The sequence below is a fragment of the Dendrobates tinctorius genome, unplaced genomic scaffold, assembly GCF_039654945.1.
Source record: "Dendrobates tinctorius isolate UK_male_01 unplaced genomic scaffold, ASM3965494v1 ptg000011l, whole genome shotgun sequence".
In the NCBI taxonomy this organism is placed as follows: Eukaryota; Metazoa; Chordata; class Amphibia; order Anura; family Dendrobatidae; genus Dendrobates; species Dendrobates tinctorius.
This window is the reverse complement of record NW_027361679.1, coordinates 16,517,976-16,537,694: the sequence shown is the minus strand read 5'-3', so window position 1 is coordinate 16,537,694 and position 19,719 is coordinate 16,517,976. Positions and strand designations below refer to the sequence as shown.

The 19,719-nt window shown below is 44.7% G+C and overlaps 1 protein-coding gene across 2 annotated transcripts in view; it reads left to right on the top strand.

The window, feature by feature from the left end:
* The window catches only part of SMARCAD1 (SNF2 related chromatin remodeling ATPase with DExD box 1), a 217,570-nt gene extending 198,463 nt beyond the window's left edge, over positions 1-19,107 (top strand). For both annotated transcript variants that reach the window (XM_073590005.1, XM_073590013.1), the window contains 2 exons: positions 17,229-17,338; positions 18,815-19,107. In XM_073590005.1, coding sequence (XP_073446106.1) covers positions 17,229-17,338; positions 18,815-18,876 — 172 coding nt within the window. In that variant the 3' untranslated portion in view covers positions 18,877-19,107. The remainder of the gene's footprint in view (positions 1-17,228; positions 17,339-18,814) is intronic.
* Positions 19,108-19,719: the final 612 nt, after the last annotated feature.

The window sequence follows — 19,719 nt, the reverse complement described above, 5'->3', positions numbered from 1 at the left end:
AGGGATTGTGCCATATGTAGAAGCCCCCTAGCGAGAGATTGGGAGAAGGACCTTTGCGCCAGCTGCATCCAGCGAACCATGGCGGAGGAGGTGCAGAGCTTTGCAACCAACCTCAGATCGGTCATCAGGTCAGAGGTACAAGGCTCACTTAAAGCGTTGTTAAAAAAAAAAAGAGTAGAAAAGACTCCCCTAGCTCTTTCTCTGACTCTTTCTCGGCTGTATCTCAGGCCGAACACCCATCCTCTTCCTCCTCCTCGGATAGTGACACAGGTGGCAAGCCGTGTTTTCCAGTAGAGGATACAGATGCTCTCCTCAAGGCCATCAGAGTATCAATGGGCCTACAGGAGGAAAAAACTGCTATGTCCCTGGAAGATGTCATGTTCAGGGGTCTACAGGAAAGAAAGAAACGTACCTTTCCAGTCAATGAGAAAGTCCAAGCACTCATTGAAAGAGAATGGTAGAAGCCTGGGAGATCAGGAGCACTTCCCTCCTCCTCTAAAAGGAGGTTCCCCTTTGAACATAAGGACACGGAGATATGGGACAATTTCCCAAAGATTGATGTAGCGGTGTCCAGGTCATCCAAAAAATCGGCCCTGCCCCTGGAAGACTCAGGAGTACTTAGAGATCCGCTAGATAAAAAAGCGGATTCCTACTTAAGACATACGTGGGAAGCAGCGGCAGGAGGACTAAAACCGGCAATAGCCGGCACCTGCACAGCACGTTCCTTAATGATTTGGCTACAGCAGCTGGAAGAGAAACTTGCTTCAAAGGTCTCAAGGGAAAAAATTCTGGCGGACATGTACCTTCTGCACGGAGCAGCAGCTTTTTTAGCCGACACCTCCGCCGATTTCATGAGACTGACGGCTAGAGCAGCAGGGTTAGGCCTGTTTCACACATCAGTTTTTTTGGTCAGTCAAAATCTGCAAAAATGGCGGATAACGGATCCGTTCCTGTACTGACCACAACGTTTGGCACCGGACCGTTATTTTAATGGATCTGTCAAAGGAAGAATTTTAAAGGAACCGCTGCCTGGGGAAGGAGAGAGAGAATTTTTCAGCCGCCAGAACAGAGTTTAGGGTTAAATTTGCAGCTGAGTGAAGTCTGTCGGGCATGTGCAGTTACAAATGCGGATCCCGCCACCCAAAAAAAGTTGCATGGTCCGTTCGGGCATGTCGGCGGACGTCAAAATGTTGGCTGATCCGCAAAAAAACAGATCCAATGGATGGCCATCCGTCAAGATCCGCCGGTAATGCAACTCAATGGGGGAAAAAACGGATCCACCAAGAAAAATGACGGATCCGTTTTTTTTCCAAAACTCCGGATTTTGACTGATGGACACAAACGGATGTGTGAAACAGGCCTTATAAAACACCGCAAGGCTCGCATTATTGCTTAAAGGTTGTCCAGGAGATCTACAGTCTAAAGCCAAGTTGTGCTCTCTCCCGTGTGATGGTCATTTTTTATTTGGGAAAAATCTAGATGACATCTTGGAAAAATCAAGTGACAGAAAGGACTTCCCTAGGTTTCCAGCAGATCAGAGAAGGCCGTCATTTCGGAGAGGAAAATTCAACAGGGGCCGTCCTCCGGGGGATGGGAGAAAATGGGAGGGCAAAAGGAAGGAGGAGTCCGGATTCATGTTCGGACGAGCCACCTCATCCTCCAAAAAATCCCCACAATGACGCCGGCATCCCGGTAGGGGGAAGACTGATGCTTTTTTTCCCAGGCCTGGCAAGGTATCTCTTCCAATGCCTGGATCTTAAACATCATAAGAAAAGGCCTCAAAATCCCGTTTTTTCAGCGGCCGAGAGCATCATTTGTTGTGACCCCCGTCAGGAAGGGGATGGAAGAACAATTGGCCCTGGAGTCAGAAATCTTAAGTCTGCTAGACAAGCACGTTCTGTCCGAGGTCCCCAGCGGACAGGAGAGAACAGGTTTCTACTCACCCCCTTTTCCTGATTAAAAAAAAAAAAAAAAAAACGGACCAGTCATTCAGGACAATTGTAAACCTCAGAGGCCTCAATCAGTGGATAAAAAAATCAGACCTTCAAAATGGAGTCAGTAACTACGGCCATAAAACTACTACATCACAATTTGTTTTATGGCCGTAGTCGATCTAAAGGATGTATACCATCACATCCCTATCCACCCAGGTTATCAAAGATACTTAAGAGTAGCTCTCTACATCCAGGGCAATCTCAGACATTTTCAATTCAGAGCCCTTCCATTCGGCATATCCATAGCCCCGAGAGTGTTTACCAAAGTCATAGCGGAGATGGTAGCCTTCCTCCGAATCCACAACATGATCATAATACCCTATTTGGACGACTTCCTAATAGTGGGCAACTCAGAAGACCATTGCACAGAGCAGGTAGAAAGGGTAGCAGACACCCTCCAAAGACTGGGGTGGATGGTAAATATCAAAAAATCAAAGCTTACAACCCCTAAAGAGACAGATTTTTCTAGGGTTCATCCTGGACTCAGAACAAACAAACTTGTCTGTTACCAGAGGCCAAGATGGAAAAGGTGAGAAATATGACTTTGGCAGCCCTAGACCAACCTCACATGACCCTGAGAAGCGCGATGTCCTTGCTAGGCACCCTGATAGCGTGTATCCCAGCGGTCAGGTGGGCACAATTTCACACCCAACAGCTTCAGGCAGAAATTCTGTCAGCACAGAAATCGCTGAGAGGGCCTTTAGAAGGAAGGCTGGAGCTTTCCTCAGAGGTCAAAAACTCTCTCAGATGGTGGTTAGACAGAGCAAACCTGACGTCAGAGATGTTATGGCACAGACCAGTGACCAACATAATTCTGACAGATGCGAGTCCCTCAGGGTGGGGGGCGCACCTAAGGGGTCAGGCGGCCCAGGGACCCTGGGGGCCTCGAGCAAAACGCATCCTCCAACTTGATAGAACTACAGGCAGTAAACAAAGCCTTAAAAAAAACTTTATCCCCCGTCTAAAAGGCCGCAATGCCGGTTCATGTCGGACAACAAAGTGACAGTGGCGTACATCAATCACCAGGGGGAACAAGATCACACTCCCTAATGAACGTGACCAGTGAGATTTTTCGCAGAGCGACATCTACTCTCCCTGACGGCACTACATATAAGAGGGGTAGAAAACGTAGAAGCAGACATCCTGAGCCGCAATATACTAAAGCAAGGAGAATGGACCCTAAATCAGTTAGTGTTTCAGAAGATAGTACAACTTTGGGGAGAACCGGTAGTAGACCTCTGCCAACAAAAGCAACACACAGGTAGAAAGGTTTTGTTCATTAAACCCAAAAGAAAAACCATTGCAAATTTCGTGGAATTTCAAACTAGGTTATGCGTTTCCCCCAGTAGCTCTGATCCCAACAGTTGAAGAAAATAAGGGAAGATCAAGCCAGAGTGATCTTAACAGCCCCGTTCTGGCCAAAAAGGCCCTGGTTCTCGCTGCTGCAGATGATGTCCCTCTCGGATCCATGGGTACGACCAGAGATCCCAGACCTGCTAGCTCAGGGTCCAGTATTCCACGCGCAAGTCAAGGGATTCCATCTGATGGCGTGGAATTTGAAAAGTCACTTTTAATGGATATAGGATTATCTCCGGGGTTGGTGGCTAAACTGTTGAAAAGTAGAAAGCCAGTAACAACCAACATATATGGAAGAACATGGAATAAGTTTCTACAGTTCCTGGGGAAGCTGTTCGACCAAAAGCCCCCAATTAAGGCCATCTTGGAATTCTTACAAGCAGGATTACAGCTGGGACTAGCGGTAAATACCCTAAAAGTTCAGGTGTCCGCACTGGGTGCATTATATAACTGCAACATAGCAGCAAACAGATGGGAAGCTAGATTTATTAAATCTGGCCATAGGTCCAGACCTATCCCATTACCAAGAATAGCCCCATGGGATTTAAACCTGGTGTTAGAAGCCCTTACGAAAGAGCCATTCAAACCAATTCAACAACTGCCTGTAAAATACCTTACCCTAAAGACCATTATTTTAGTGGCCCTTGCATCGGCCCGTAGAGTAAGTGACTTGCAGGCCCTCTCAGTGAATCCACCTTATACCCAGGTGTACCAGGACAGGGTTGTCTTAAAAACAGACCCAGCATATCTAACTAAAGTAGTATCAGATTTCCACCGCAGCCAGGAGATTGTTCTCCCCTCCTGTGAGAATCCAAAAAATCCAGGGGAGGAGAAATTCCACAAATTGGATGTTAAAAGGGCCCTACTAGAATATATGTCAGTGACTAGCCAGTGGAGGAGGTCCCAGTCCCTATTTGTAGCCTTCCAGGGTGCCAGGAAAGGTTACGGAGTATCAAAAGGGACCATCACCAGATAGATTAGGGAGGCCATTAGTGTAGCCTTCTTCCGCTAGTGGCATTCCGATTCCTTACGGCATCAAGGCTCATTCCACTAGAGCCGTGGCGACCTCCTGGGCCGAAAAGGCAGAGGTATCAATAGACCAAATTTGTAAGGCCGCTACCTGGGCCTCACCATCAACCTTCCTTAGACACTAGATTAAATCTATCCTCCTCTGCTGACTTACCCTTTGGTAGAAGGGTACTGCAAGCGGTGGTCCCTCCCCAAGGTGTTTCGAAGTCTCCAAAAATCTCAGGTGTGCTGTCATGGGTGAAGGGAAAACCACCATAGTTACTTACCGGTAGCCGGTTTTTCCAGAACCCATGACAGTACCCGTATACTCCCCCCACCCCTTTTTTTTTTTTTTCACCGTATGGGTGTGCACGTTAGTAGGGTGTATTTGTGTGATGTGGTGTTGGATGACATGTAACTAACCTCGAAGTCCTCTCATGCTCTGTAACCAACTGAAGCGGGGGAGAGGTGCCGCCCCTTATATTTCGGTAGGTTCCTGTCCTGGTGGGGCGGATTCCTCTCTCAGGTGTGCTGTCATGGGTTCCAGAAAAACCAGCTAAAGGTAAATAACCATAGTGGTTTCATCCACCTTAGTCACAGACCCCTCAATACAGGGGAAAGGGTAAAACTGGGCGATGAAGTTGCCCTAAAGGGGTAAGGGAAAAAATATTTTTCAGAACCCTCGCTCAGACAGAAAATGACACCAAGCAGGCGGGGGCAGGATTTCAAACCACTTCCCAAACTGGCAAGACATAGCATTAGACTGGAAAATCCTGGACTCAAGTCAGAGGGGGAGTAAAAATAGAATTCTCCTCCTTTCCCCCCACAAAGGCTAGAAGTAACACACCTGTCTGCAAGGCTTAAGAATATTCTGTACACAGCGCTCCAACAGATGTTATCCTCGGCGGTAATAAAACCGGTTCCAGAAGCAGAGCGAAGCCAAGGCCATTACTCCCGGCTGTTTTTAGTATAAAAAAAAATAACCAAGCGGGAATTACCGGGTCATCATCAACTTAAAGAAGCTGAATCACCACATTGTGTACCGGCACTTCAAAATGGAATCAATAGAGACTAAAATACCACTGATCGGGAAGGACTTTGCCATGGCCACCATAGACCTCCAAGAGGCATATTACCACATAGCCATCCATCCGTCCTACCACCGGTATTTTAGATTTGTGGTTACTCTAGATCAAGAAATACATCACTTCCAGTTCAGGCTTCTTCCCTTCGGCATATCATCGGCGCCCCGAACATTTACAAAAAATAATGGCAGAAGTAGTAGCCTTCTTCAGAAAGCAAGACATCTGTATTGTCGCCTACCTGGATGACCACCTCGTGATGGCTCCCTCCAATACCACTCTAAAAGAGCATCTTCGATCAGTCCTGCATACCCTGGCATCTTTAGGCTGGATTTTAAACCAAGAGAAATCAGACCTGAATCCGTCAACCAAGAAGGTCTTTCTAGGAAATCTCCTAGATTCCCAAAACCTAAAATCCTTTCTCCCGGTCACCAAGCAGTTATGCGTAAGATCAAAAGTGCGGACTCCAAAAATACAGAAGAGGGTGACCATAAGATTCGCCATGTCAGCTTTGGGATCAATGACTTCTTGCATCCAGGCGGTTCCCTGGGCCCATGCCCACTCAAGAGTGCTAAAGAAGTTTATTCTCTCCCACTGGAACGGAAGTCCAGAGACTCTCAGTACTGGAATCTCTTCCACAGCACGTAAAGCTATCCCTCAACTTGTGGCTCAGGCAAGAAAACCTGGCTAAAGGGATACCATGGATCCAGTATCCTATGACATCGATTACAACAGACGCCAGCAAACATGGTTGGGTAGCTGTAATGTCTCGGGGAGTCTTTCAGGGAGTCTGGCCCAAAAAGATGGACAACCAGTCTTCCAATTTCAGAGAATTGAGAGCGGTAGAAGAAGCCCTGAGAGTAGCAGAACCATTAATTCAGGGAGCCCATGTCCGAGGTTACTCCGACAATATGACCACCGTAGCCCATCTACGTCATCAGGGCAGCACAAAATATGAAAGTCTTCAACAGATCTCGGCATTAATATTTTGTTGGGCAGAACATCATCTCCTGTCCTTATCAGCTCTCCATCTGAAAGGATCTGACAACGTCGAAGCGGACTTCTTGAGCAGGACAGATACAGATCCAGGGGAATGGAGCCTCAATATGAGAGTATTCCAGGCTATAACCTGGAGAGGTAGACCTATTTGCAAACCGAAGGAATGCCAAGACTGAGCGGTACTTCTCCATAGGTCCAAACGAAACCCAGTCAAGGGGTGGATGGCTTGGCTCACCCGTGGAACTACAGACTGGCATACGCATTTTCGCCAATACCTTTTATTACCAAGGACTCTGCAAAAAGTCAGAACAGACGGGGTCAAAACGATCCTGATTGCTCCTCTCTGGCCAAAAAAGGAGCTGGTTCGGATCCCTCTAACTGATGAGCTCAGAAGTACCTCTGATCCTACCTCTGGAGCACGACCTTCTACATCAAGGTCCCATCCTTCGTCCGGCTCCCCACAGCCTACGCTTGGCAGCCTGGCTTCTGAAACCACAATCCTGAGAGCCAGAGGCCTCTCAGATGCGGTCATATCCACTTTACAGAAAAGTAGGAAGCCGATCACAAACGCTATATATTCCAAAGTATGGAAAACCTTCTCAACATGTTAAGGATCCACTCCCATCGATCCTTTCCACCTGGACAGAGCAAAAATCTTAGATTTTCTACAGGATGGCTTATCCAAAGGGCTAAGACCAAGTACATCCTTAAAAGATACTTTATTAACCAATCATTAAAAAGTTTTCAAAACTTCAAAAAACAGGCAAACAAAAATAGGCTTATTGCTGATTTTCAAAATCCAGCCACAAACACTAGAGTCGTTCCAATGTCAGGTAGAGGGTCACAAACCTATTTGTCCCTATAGGGCCCTATATCTCTCTCCTACCTGACAGCGGAGGTTGGCACCCTCTTGATACGCAAATGGCGCCCCCGCTCCTCGGCGGCTCTCCCTAATCACCCTGTTGACTCCTATCTAAATGACATCAGCTTGGAGTACAACAGATGGCCGGGGACAAAAATATAATAGATAATAACCCCATGCCACAAACCACCAAGACAAAAATATAAGGAATAGTAACTGGAAAAAACTCTAATTTTTGGCAGATTTGTAAACATTTGCTTTGGGAGGAAAAGGGGTCTAAATAACCCTATTTAGGTGTCTCCCTGCCTGACAGCGGAGCTTTTACACCCTACGTTACTCTGGTGCCCCTGCTCCACGTGGGCTGTCCCTTACTGACCCCTACACTTCTCACCCAGAAAGAGGAGAGAGGGTGTCAGAACATATGGCCAAGGGAGACAGGGGTAATAAATTAGAATTATCCCTGAAAAAATCCCCCCCAAAGACAAAAAATGTTTTAATAATAATAATAAAAAAATAAAAAAAAATGTATCTGCAAACTGATTTATACAGTGTATGGGATAATAGTGCATTAGCAAAGGCAGTTGCAAGTAAAGGGGGTAAGATATCAATCAGAACAGATACACAATCATTTAAATGTTCTTAAGCAGCATTAATGTACATTTCTCACATCACAAAACGCTGCTATTGCCTCTAATCCCCAACAACACATTTTTCATATTGCATCATGCCCAAAACAATGAGCCATTGATCGCTCAGGCTCAAAATTGCACTGTCCCAAAAAAAAAAAAAAAAATCAGCAAATTAACAAATATGTAAGAACTTAGCTCATGGCCACTGAAAAATCACCTCAATATATATAGGCAGGGTGATGGTACTTTGACAAAGGCAGTTTCAAATAACGGGGGTAAGGCCTCTTTCACACATCAGGTTTTCGCCGTCAGGCGCGATCCGGCGCTTTTGACAGAAACCGGATCCGGCGAAATGCAATGCCGGATCCGGTTTCCCCCCCATTGACTTGCATTTGCACCGGATCGCGCCGGATGGCCATGCGTTTCATCCGGTTTTCGCCGGATCCGGCAATGTGTCGCGATCCGGCGTCTGGAAAAAACGGTGACTGTAACGTTTTTTGTCTCCGGCGAAAAAGCCGGACACGCCGGATCCGGCGCGTCCGGCTTTTTCACACAATGAAAGCCTATGAGCGCCGCAATGCGCCGGATCCGGTTTTTTGGTCTGAGCATGCTCAGTAGCTCTGCCCACAAGACATATATAAAAGCAAGACAGTGGGACCCACAGCCACACCCAACATGCCACCCAAGAAAGCAACCAAGCGAAGCAGGAGAAGGCAGGAGACCACTGCAGCACCATCCGCACCACCACCACCCCAAATGGAGCAGCAAATAGAACATGCTGAGGAGGGGAGGCCAGCAGCAGATGAGAGACGGTAATTATCAAATAACCCATTCCTCCAAACTAGGGCTATTGAATATCAAGATATTCATTGGCCCTTTGTTTCTCTTTATTCAACAGCCGCCCAATAGATGCAGCAGCAGCAGCAATGGCAGCAGCTGGAACACCACCCACAGGCATGGAGTGTGGCCACCAGGAAGACAGCACATCATCTTCTGGGAGCCCTCCCTCGCATCGTCAGCGTTTGACGGTAAGTTTTTATTTCCAAAATCCATCTTCTCTGTAATATATGTCTATTCATTGCCTTTTATTTCAAAACAGGAATCACAAGATGAAGAGGAGCTCCCAGAAGAAGAAGGAAGGGGTGGACAGACACCTGGAGTGGGCTCACAATTGGTAAGTTTTTTGCATCAAACGCAGAAACACAACATCACACTACACACAACACATAGAAAACAATGTTCTGCAGACCACACACAGCAAACAAATGCCTACATCCAAAGACATAACATTTTTTGTTTTCTTCTCTAGTCTTCCCAATCTGGTGCTTGGCCAAGAGGTCCTCGCAGTGCCTCCCAGGATCGTCGGCGACAGCAACGCGGCGGTCACCAGCGTGTAAGTATAAATATTTTTGCTTTGTTTTTTTGCACGTTTTTATTTCATTTCTTTTGTGGAGGCTAATTATGTTATTTTTGTCTTTTTCTTTAACAGCCTTCACAGCGTGCTCCCGACTCTGACGGTGAGGATGGAGGGATTGATGTGGACCGCCTCATCGATCTCGTCAGAGAAAGGGAGCCGCTCTGGAATATGGCTGACCGCCGCCACGCTGACCTGATCGTTACCCGACGACTCTGGGAGGAAATCTGTTCGCTCCTTGTGGGCCGCTGGGAGGACCTCGAAGCTCGGGCCCAGATTAAAGAGCGTAAGTATATACAGTACCGGTTGCTTGATGTAAACCAGTGTTTCCCGAACTCCAGACCTCGTGGTCCCCACGGATCATGTGTTCAGGATTTCTATTTACTATGGAAATCCTGAAAACATGACCCCTGGGGACCATGAGGACTGGAGTTTGGGAAACACTGATGTTGTATACTAACCACTCCTTTCTCGTTTCAGGGAACAGAATTGTGAATCGGTGGCGGTCTGTGAGAGATCGTTTCAAGAAGGAGTTCAATAAAGAGATGCGGGCCCCGAGTGGATCTGGAGGACGCAGGAGCAAGTACAAGTACGCAGAAGCCCTGTCGTTCCTCCGGGAAACAATGGTCACCAGAAGGTAAATATTACACACCACATGTGAAAAAAAATGTTATATGTAAATTTTTTTTTCAGCCAGGGCCATACCATGTCAGTATTTTAATTGTTTTTTTTTCTCTTTATTCCATAGCACGGTGAGCAGCACTCGGGAGCCGGCACGATTGGACCCTTCTGAGGCGATCCCTGAGGAGACCGGCACCGAGGGACACTTCGACCGCCCCGGTACATCTGCACCTTCCCAGCCTTCCCACACATTCGACCCATCTGTCCCATCCACCAGCACAGGAGCATCGTGGCCGCCTACATTACATGAAGCTGCTGGTGAGGAGATCGCTTTCCCTTTACCCCACCCTTCTGCCCCTGCCACCTCTAGTACACCTGCGGGTACTGGGCGGCAGCGGCAGAGGGGTCAGGAAAAGACTTATGCGCCAGAGTTCTTGCATCTGAATGCATCTTTCCAGAACTGTCTAAAAGTCTTGTCAGAGCAAATCTCCGCAGGCTATCAGCAGATCAACTCCAGCATTCTGGAGGTGAAGACACTTCTGCAAACCATGCATTCAGAAGCAAGATCTTCGCCAAACCACACCTTTTTCAGGTCTGTTGTGGAGCGCATGGAAACGCTCTCTCCTGCCCAGCAGATGCATGTAATGCATTCATGCCACGCTGCTCTCCAGCAAGTTACCTCCCAACCTCCTCCTCCTCCCACCACAGTAGTTCCTCCACCTGCACCCCCTCCAGCCACTTTCCATCCTCCCCCTCCTATTACATCTACACCCCCTCCAGCCACTTTCCATCCTCCCCCTCCTATTACATACCATCCACCTCCAGCCACTTTCCATCCTCCCCCTCCTATTACATACCATCCACCTCCCCAGCACCATCCACCTCCCCAGCACCATCCACCTCCCCAGCACCATCCACCTCCCCAGCACCATCCACCTCCCCAGCACCATCCACCTCCCCAGCACCATCCACCTCCCCAGCACCATCCACCTCCCCAGTACCTGCAAACTCCCCAGTACCTGCAAACTCCCCAGTACCAGCAACCTCCCCAGTACCAGACATCTCCCCACTTCCAGCAACCTGCCCCGTACCAGACATCTCCCCACTTCCAGCAACCTGCCCCGTACCAGACATCTCCCCACTTCCAGCAACCTGCCCCGTACCAAACTCCTTCCCCATACAACTTGCCATCAACATCATCTGCTCCTACAGTCCCTGCCCAACCCTCCACTCCACCACCCACCACCTCTTCTGCTTCCCACATGTCCACCCATTCTGTAGTTTTTTCCACACCTTCACCTCTAACTGTTCCTTCCCCACCACGATCCCAGTCCTCTCTCCACACTCCCAGTGTCGAAGTGTCCCGCAGCCCCTACAGCAGTATTTCCACCACACACTACACAGATTTATAATGTGTGTATTTAAATAAAAATGACCAGTTTTATGGTTTCAGTTTTATAGTTTCAAAGTTTTATTAAACAAGTTTATTAAAATTTTAAAAAAGTTTACTAAAAACAACATTTTTCAATAAAAGTTAAATTATTTTACACTGGTTGTCTGTCATTTCTTTCTGCGGCGAAAAAGGTTAAATACAGGGTATTTAAAAGGTGAAATGGTATTCAAAACTAGGTATATAACTGTGGGTAAATTTTAGCTTTTTGCCACAGTTGTGTTCCTGGTTGTGTTTGAAGCAAAGTATTTCACCTAAAAAGTTGTGTTTATTGTTGGTGATTTCCTAACAATGTACACAACTTTTGTTAAAAGGTGAAATACTTTGCATAAAACACAACCAGGTACACACCTGTGGCCTAAAGCTAAAAATAGAGACCATGACAAGATAGCCAACTTTGGTTGGCAAAGGTATATACTGTTGGTACAGAAGGTACACAAGTTTGGTTAGGGCACAAATCTTTCACACTCTGTCATCCTGCCAGTGTACTCTGCCTTGAGGTGACATAAAGTATAGTGCAAAATTGTCCCTCATTACTGAAACCGTCACAGAACTTCTAGTGGTAATGTCATGGTAATCTTGCAAGGTGGTTTCTTCAGAGGTGTCCTCAATGGAAATGGGTTCCTTGCAGATAACAAAATTGTGGAGTACCACGCACGCTTTGATCACCTCGTCCACAGTTTCTGTCTTGAGGTTGATCGCAGTCAATAGGACCCGCCATTTGGCTGTCAGAATACCAAAGGTACATTCAACCATTCTTCTTGCTCTTGTGAGGCGGTAATTAAAAATGCGTTTTGGTCTTGTCAATCCTCTGCTAGAGTACGGTTTCAAAAGGTGTTCTGACAGCTGGAAGGCTTCATCCCCTACACAGACAAATGGCATAGGTGGACCAGATGTTTGCGGCAGCGGTCTAGGTGGTGGGAACTGGAAGGTGTTTCCATACAGTTTACGCCCCATGGCAGACAGTTTGAAAACTTGAGTCATTGGAGCGGCCATAGGCCCCAATATCAACCGCAATAAATTTGTATTCCGCGTCAGCGATGGCCATGAGGACAATTGAAAAATATTTCTTGTAATTGAAATATTCCGATCCCGATCCAGCTGGCTTTACAATGCGGATATGTTTCCCGTCCACAGCGCCCAAGCAGTTTGGAAACTGACATATCTGTTGAAACTTGTCAGCAGTTTCAATCCACCTCTCTGTTGTGGGCTCTGGTAAAAACTCTTCAGCTAAGGAGTCCCACAGTGCACGGCATGTGTACTTCACAATTCCAGATATGGTGGAAATCCCGAGTCTGTACTGGAAATGCAGTGACGAAAGGGATTCTCCAGTTGCAAGAAATCTGTGGGGAATTAAAAAACAATAAATTAGTTTTAAATCACAGCATTACATACCAAAACTGACCTATAACACTTGGAGATACAAATTACCACCAACAAGATTGCAGTGAAAGTGTGCTCTGATGCGATCATATCCAATAAATGTGGCTTACCTTAAAGTCACCATCAGACGCTCTGCGGGTGAAACAGAGAAGCGGCAATAGGTGTCCGCTTTTCTTATGAGGTGTGCAATGCGCTCCACCAAGTAATCAAAATTCTCCATTTTCATCCTAACATATCCAAAAAATTTATCCGGGTTTCGTCGAAGGTCCATGCATAGTGTAGAATAGACCCCACGCGTCATTCTCTTGGCTGTGATGGGGTGGATCCACAAACGTCGTCTACGATGCCTGATGCGCTGCTGTCTCGCTCTCTCCTTCTCCAGAACAATCACCCTCAAACGATTTGCCTCCGCTGTAAAATCTGCCAAATTCTTCAAAATATTTCCAATGACAACATCCATCTTCGCCAGTAACTTGCTCTTCTCTCCAACCTGCACTTTCTCCTCTACAACCTGTCAAAGAAGGGCTGTAGGAACATGCTATATATAGTTTTCCAGTAGCCAATCCCGTTCGGAAGGCCACAAGGGTCAATTTTAAAAACCGGATCCGGCGTAATCCGTCGAAAAACGGATGAACCGGATGAGACGGATCCGGTTTTGTCTGTCCAGAAAAAGACGGATCCGCCAGAAAACCGGATCCGTCACATCCGGTTTTACGAAACATTTGCCGGATCCGGCGTTTCGGCACGACGCCGGATCGCGCCTGACGCCGAAAACCTGATGTGTGAAAGTAGCCTAAGGTATCAATCAAAACAGATATACAACCATCTGAGTATTCTTAAACAGCAGTAATAAACATTTCTCAAATCACCAACCGCTGCTATTACCTCTAATCCCCCATAACAGCATATTTTCATATTGCTTCATGCCCAAAAACAATAAGCCATTGATCACCCGGCTCAAATTGCACTATCCCCAAGTATTAAATCAACAAAATTGACAAATATGTAAGAACTTAGCTCATGGCCAATGAAAAATCGCCTCGACGCGTTTCCCTCCCGTAAAAGGAGTTCATCAGGAGGCCCATGATGTATTATGAATGCTCCCTCCGAGCATCAGATGTCATGCCTGGTTGATACTTGGGGATAGTGCAATTTGAGCCGGGTGATCAATGGCTTATTGTTTTTGGGCATGAAGCAATATGAAAATATGCTGTTATTGGGGATTAGAGGTAATAGCAGAGGCTGGTGATTTGAGAAATGTTTATTATTGCTGTTTAAGAATACTCAGATGGTTGTATATCTGTTTTGACTGATACCTTACCCCCGTTATTTGAAACTGCCTTTGTCAAAGTACTATCACCCCGCCTATATATATTGAGGTGATTTTTCAGTGGCCATGAGCTAAGTTCTTACATATTTGTTAATTTGCTGATTTTTTTTTTTGGGACAGTGCAATTTTGAGCCTGAGCGATCAATGGCTCATTGTTTTGGGCATGATGCAATATGAAAAATGTGTTGTTGCGGATTAGAGGCAATAGCAGCGTTTTGTGATGTGGGAAATGTACATTAATGCTGCTTAAGAACATTTAAATGATTGTGTATCTGTTCTGATTGATATCTTACCCCCTTTACTTGCAACTGCCTTTGCTAATGCACTATTATCCCATACACTGTATACATCGGTTTGCAGATACATTTTTTTTTTTTTTTTTTTTTTTTTTATTATTATTATTAAAACATTTTTTGTTTTTGGGGGGCATTTTTTCAGGGATAATTCTAATTTATTACCCCTGTCTCCCTTGGCCATATGTTCTGACACCCTCTTTCCTCTTTCTGGGTGAGAAGTGTAGGGGTCAGTAAGGGACAGCCCACGTGGAGCGGGGGCACCAGAGTAACGTAGGGTGTAAAAGCTCCGCTGTCAGGCAGGGAGACACCTAAATAGGGTTATTTAGACCCCTTTTCCTCCCAAAGCAAATGTTTACAAATCTGCCAAAGTTTTTTCCAGTTACTATTCCTTATATTTTTGTCTTGGTGGTTTGTGGCATGGGGTTATTATCTATTATATTTTTGTCCCCGGCCATCTGTTGTACTCCAAGCTGATGTCATTTAGATAGGAGTCAACAGGGTGATTAGGGAGAGCCGCCGAGGAGCGGGGGCGCGCCATTTGCGTATCAAGAGGGTGCCAACCTCCGCTGTTCAGGTAGGAGAGAGATATAGGGCCCTATAGGGACAAATAGGTTTGTGACCCTCTACCTGACATTGGAACGACTCTCTAGTGTTTGTGGCTGGATTTTGAAAATCAGCAATAAGCCTATTTTTGTTTGCCTGTTTTTTGAAGTTTTGAAAACTTTTTAATGATTGGTTAGTAAAGTATCTTTTAAGGATTGATTTTTTTGTATATGAGCCGTTGAATAATTCAGAATTATATTTATTAAGAATTTTTCTAAGACCAAGTACCTTTAAAAGTCCAGTTGTCAGCCCTGAGATCCTACTTTGACCAAAATCTAGCAGATCATCGAAGAATAGAGATTCATGTCAGCAGCTTCCAGAATCCGTCCAAAAAGCCCAACATGGTCCCATCTTTGGATTTGTACATAGTGCTGAAAGGTTAACTATTCCACCATTTGAGCCTATAGACCAGATCCAGATAGACAGATTATCCTGGAAAGCAACACTTCTCGTAGCCATTACAACGGCAAGAAGGGTGGGCGAGATTCAAGCTCTATCCATCAGGGAACCTTATCTAAGAATCCTGGATGACAGAATAATAATCCACCTAGACCCATCTTTTTTGACAAAAGTATCACCTGACTTCCACAGTTCCCAAGAAATAATTATACCCTCCTTCTGTGACAATCCAAAAGACGAGAGAGAAACAGGATTCCATTCTCTGGACGTTCGGCGAATGGTTCTTTTCTGTTTGAATCAAACAAAGCCTTGGCGGAACGATCAAAATCTTTTTGTTCAGTATGGTGGACCAAGCAGAGGGAAGAAAGCCTCCAAGAGCTCTCTAGCAAACTGGATCAAAAAAGCAATCAGGGACACTTACAGAAATCAGGATCTATCGCCTCCTGAATTCTTTGAAAGCCTACTCCACTAGAGCTGTCTCCTGGGCAGAAAGGGCCAATGCGTCCCTCGAGCAGATTTGCAAAGCTGCTACCCGGTCCTCGGTCCATACCTTCACTATACGCTATATATTAGATCTAATGTCAGTAAGAGATCTAGCCATTGGCAGGAAAGTCCTGCAAGCTGTTGTCCCTCCCTAACCATTAGTCTTTGGTATATCTCCTGTGTGCTGTCGTGGAGGGGATTAGAAAAAATAGAATTACACTTCCGGTAATTGGGTTTCCAAGACCCTCCACGACAGCACGGGTAATTAACCCCCCCCCCCCCCCCCAAAAAAAAAATAAAAAATAAAAAAAAAAAAGTTCATTTGATTCCTTTGTGTAAATAAATAAATCAAGCATTCACTCTTTGTGGTCCTTGGAAAACACTGGGGATTAGGGGAATGGGAGGGCTATTTAAACCACTTGTTTACTGTCCCTACTTAGGATGGGGAGGCAACCTCCTATGTGCTGTCGTGGAGGGTCTTAGAAGCCCAATTACCAGTAAGTGTAATTCTATTTTTTCTTTTATTGTACAGGATTTTTTTGTTTTGTTTTTTTTTTTTAAGGACAACTTGTAGATTTTATGGGTACTATTTTGGTGTGTATGACTTTTATCACAGACTCTCTCATAGAATACGAATATTTGCTAGATCTGCTGTCCAAAATGACTATTCTGTGCACAAAGAAGGCAGTTGAAACAATACAGGTACTTGATTGCTGGTTTTATAGTGTGTGGCGAGTGCTGCGAAGCCGAGCTGTTTCCACACACAGTAGATGCTGGTTATATTACATAGCTGACGTTTGTGTCCAGCAGCGTCCGAAGCGGAGGTCTTTGACGCATTTTACACTTAAACACTGCAAAGACCTCACATGTACCAGCTCCAATTTGCCCCCTTCCCCATGGGTTATCAAGCAGCCGGGTACTGCGGAAGGCCATCTTGGTATTACTGTGAGTAAATATGCAAGTTTGGTAACACTGTAATAGTACTGACCTAGAGAATCATGATTCATACTAATTTTTTACCACAGAATGAATGAACAAAGCACAAAGCCCAAAAACTATGGCAGAATTGTGTGATTTTTATTTTTTTTTAATTTTCTTAGACCTGGAATCCAAAAGACCTGGAATTATTTTTCACTGTTTCCTGTGTATCGACTGCTTAGATGAGTCGTGCCATTCAAAACTACAACTTGTTCTGCAAAATAAACAAGCCCTTTTATGACTAAAGTACAAAATTTTATATATGGGGAAGTAGAATAAACATATGTATGGCCAGACAGAACAATGCTTAGTTATTTGTGTGTTTTTTTTTCTTCTCTAAGGGAAGTTACTGTTATCCGACTGATCGGCAAAGGAACAATTGAGGAGTCGATGTTAAAAATTAGTCAGCAGAAGTTGAGACTGGAACAAGATATGACAACCACAGATACAGGTACCCCCACGTTTATACCCCTATTTTTTGTGTGTATGTATAAAGATTATTTTTTTATATATTAATTATATATAGATACATAGAGAGATAGATAGATATAGATATATATATATAGATAGATAGATATAGATATATATATATATAGATATATATATATATAATATAAAAAAAAATATATATATATTATAGTGTGTATATAGAGTTGTCCTCCAACTCAACCCACTGTGTGTATTTGTGAGTTCAGCGCTAGCATGGAGTCTATAGATGCATACATTAGTTGAATTACAAGGTAGACGTTACAATTTTCGGATTCCTAGCAGTGTGAAATATATACACTGTTAGGATTCAGCTGCACATGACTATTTTATTAGTTGTCACCTGGCCATCACTGTTGCAGCTTCTCACAGTAGATGCATTAAGTGATGAATGTTGGAACTAGCAAGTGAAGCTTAATTCTAACTTTCTGTATATTTCACATGGCTGGGATTTGGCAAAGCTGTGAAGCTTGCCAAAAATATTCTCAAGGGTGGACAACCCCTTTAATAGTAAACTGTTTCATGATGGCCTATATACTGAGTACTTGGCATCACCAGAAGTCACTTGACCAGTGTAGGTTATCAGGGATTTGACCTAATCATACATAAATTTTGACTGGATGATTACTTGGATTCTTGGACCATCTGGTACCAAATAAATAGAATTGAAGTACTGTATTTTTCAGATAAGATACCTTTTTTTTACCCCAAATTTGGGGGGAAAATGGGGGTGCATCTTACAATGCGGATATACCTTACCAGCCGCGGTGGAGCAGGGTCACGGCTGGAGGAGGAAAGAGTGGAGTGTTGCTGCAGGTCACGGGCTGGGATGAGGGGGTACTTAGATGTGCTGCACTCCGTTGCGGGTGTCCAGTGCTGCTGCAGGTGTCCGGTGCTGCTGCGGGGGCTCTGCCGACATTTTGTAAAAGGCCAGAACCCCCGCAGTTCCATGGTTTCCTCATCTCCTGAGATCTCAATCTGCACATGTGCCGCCCCCAGCCACCATTTTCTCTGAGTCCACCGCATAGGAAACCATGGAACTGCTGGGGCTCTGGCCTTTCACAAAATGTCGGCAGAACCCCCCACAGCAGCACTGGACACCCACAGCAGCGCACATCTGCACACCCCCTCATCCCAGCTTGCGTCCTGCATAAACGCTCCACTCTTGCCTCTGGTAGCGACCATGGGACCCCGTTTCACCACAGCCACCAGCTCCGGTAAGCAATAAGACGCATGGATTATAAGAAGCACCACCATTTTATTAAAAAGTTATTTTTTCTCCTCAAAATTTGGGGTTTATAATCCAGAGCGTCTTGTAATTTGCAAAATACGGTACTTAAAAGCCAAATATATATATATATATATATATATATATATATATATATATATATTTTTTTTTTTAACTATATAATTGTGATATATATTTTTTTCTTTCGATTAGGAGATGAAGGAACCATACCCCTAGACATGGCAACACTTCTGAAAACATCACTAGGCCTTTAACAAGAAAGACCTGTATTCTGCGCTTAATTCTGAAAATGCAGTTTCAAGCGATTGTTTTTTTTACGGTCTTTAGGACTTTGAACACCTGTACAGATTTTCTCAATTTCATACAAGAACAGCTGCTTTAAATTTACTGAAGTTTAGTACATTTTATGTCCTACAATTCGCATTGACAGTTATACCTGCAGCAGTTGGATAAACGGGATTGAAAATTAAAAACATTAATGAGAATTTGATGTTTGTAACAATAAGTTCATTAGTTCCTTAGATGTCAGAATTTTTGTATTATATCATTTCCCTACCTCTTTAATGCTGTCTTCTAATGCATAAGTATATTTTGTTTTATGTTGCGTCGTTACGTGTTTCTCCAGTTAATTTCTATGCTACTTTCTGAATTTTGTTGTGTTAATTTTTTTTTTTTTTTTTTTTTTTTTTTTTTTTTTTTTTTCTGTGCAAAAAATAAAATTATTTCCAGAGTCCTCTGCATCATTTCAGGAGGTTTTTGTATGTAACGTATATATTTGTAGTTTAATTCTAAGGATATTGGTGGAAAACGCCTACAAACAACATTTTCTTAAGAAAAATGCAACGAGTAATGCATCTTTGGCTGTCTGGGCCAGAAAAGCTAATCTATACCTGCTGTGAGTTAGCATAGATTTTGACTGTAAAAGGGTCCCGTTACATTTAGCGATGCACCAGCGATCCCGACAACAAGACTTGGTCAGGATCGCTGGTGCATCGCTAAATGGTCGCAAGTGAGCTGCCAAACAGGCAGATCTCACCAGCGACGTAGCGGCGGTCGTTACTTACCTGTCAGACGCGGCGATGAAGACGTCCTCCTGC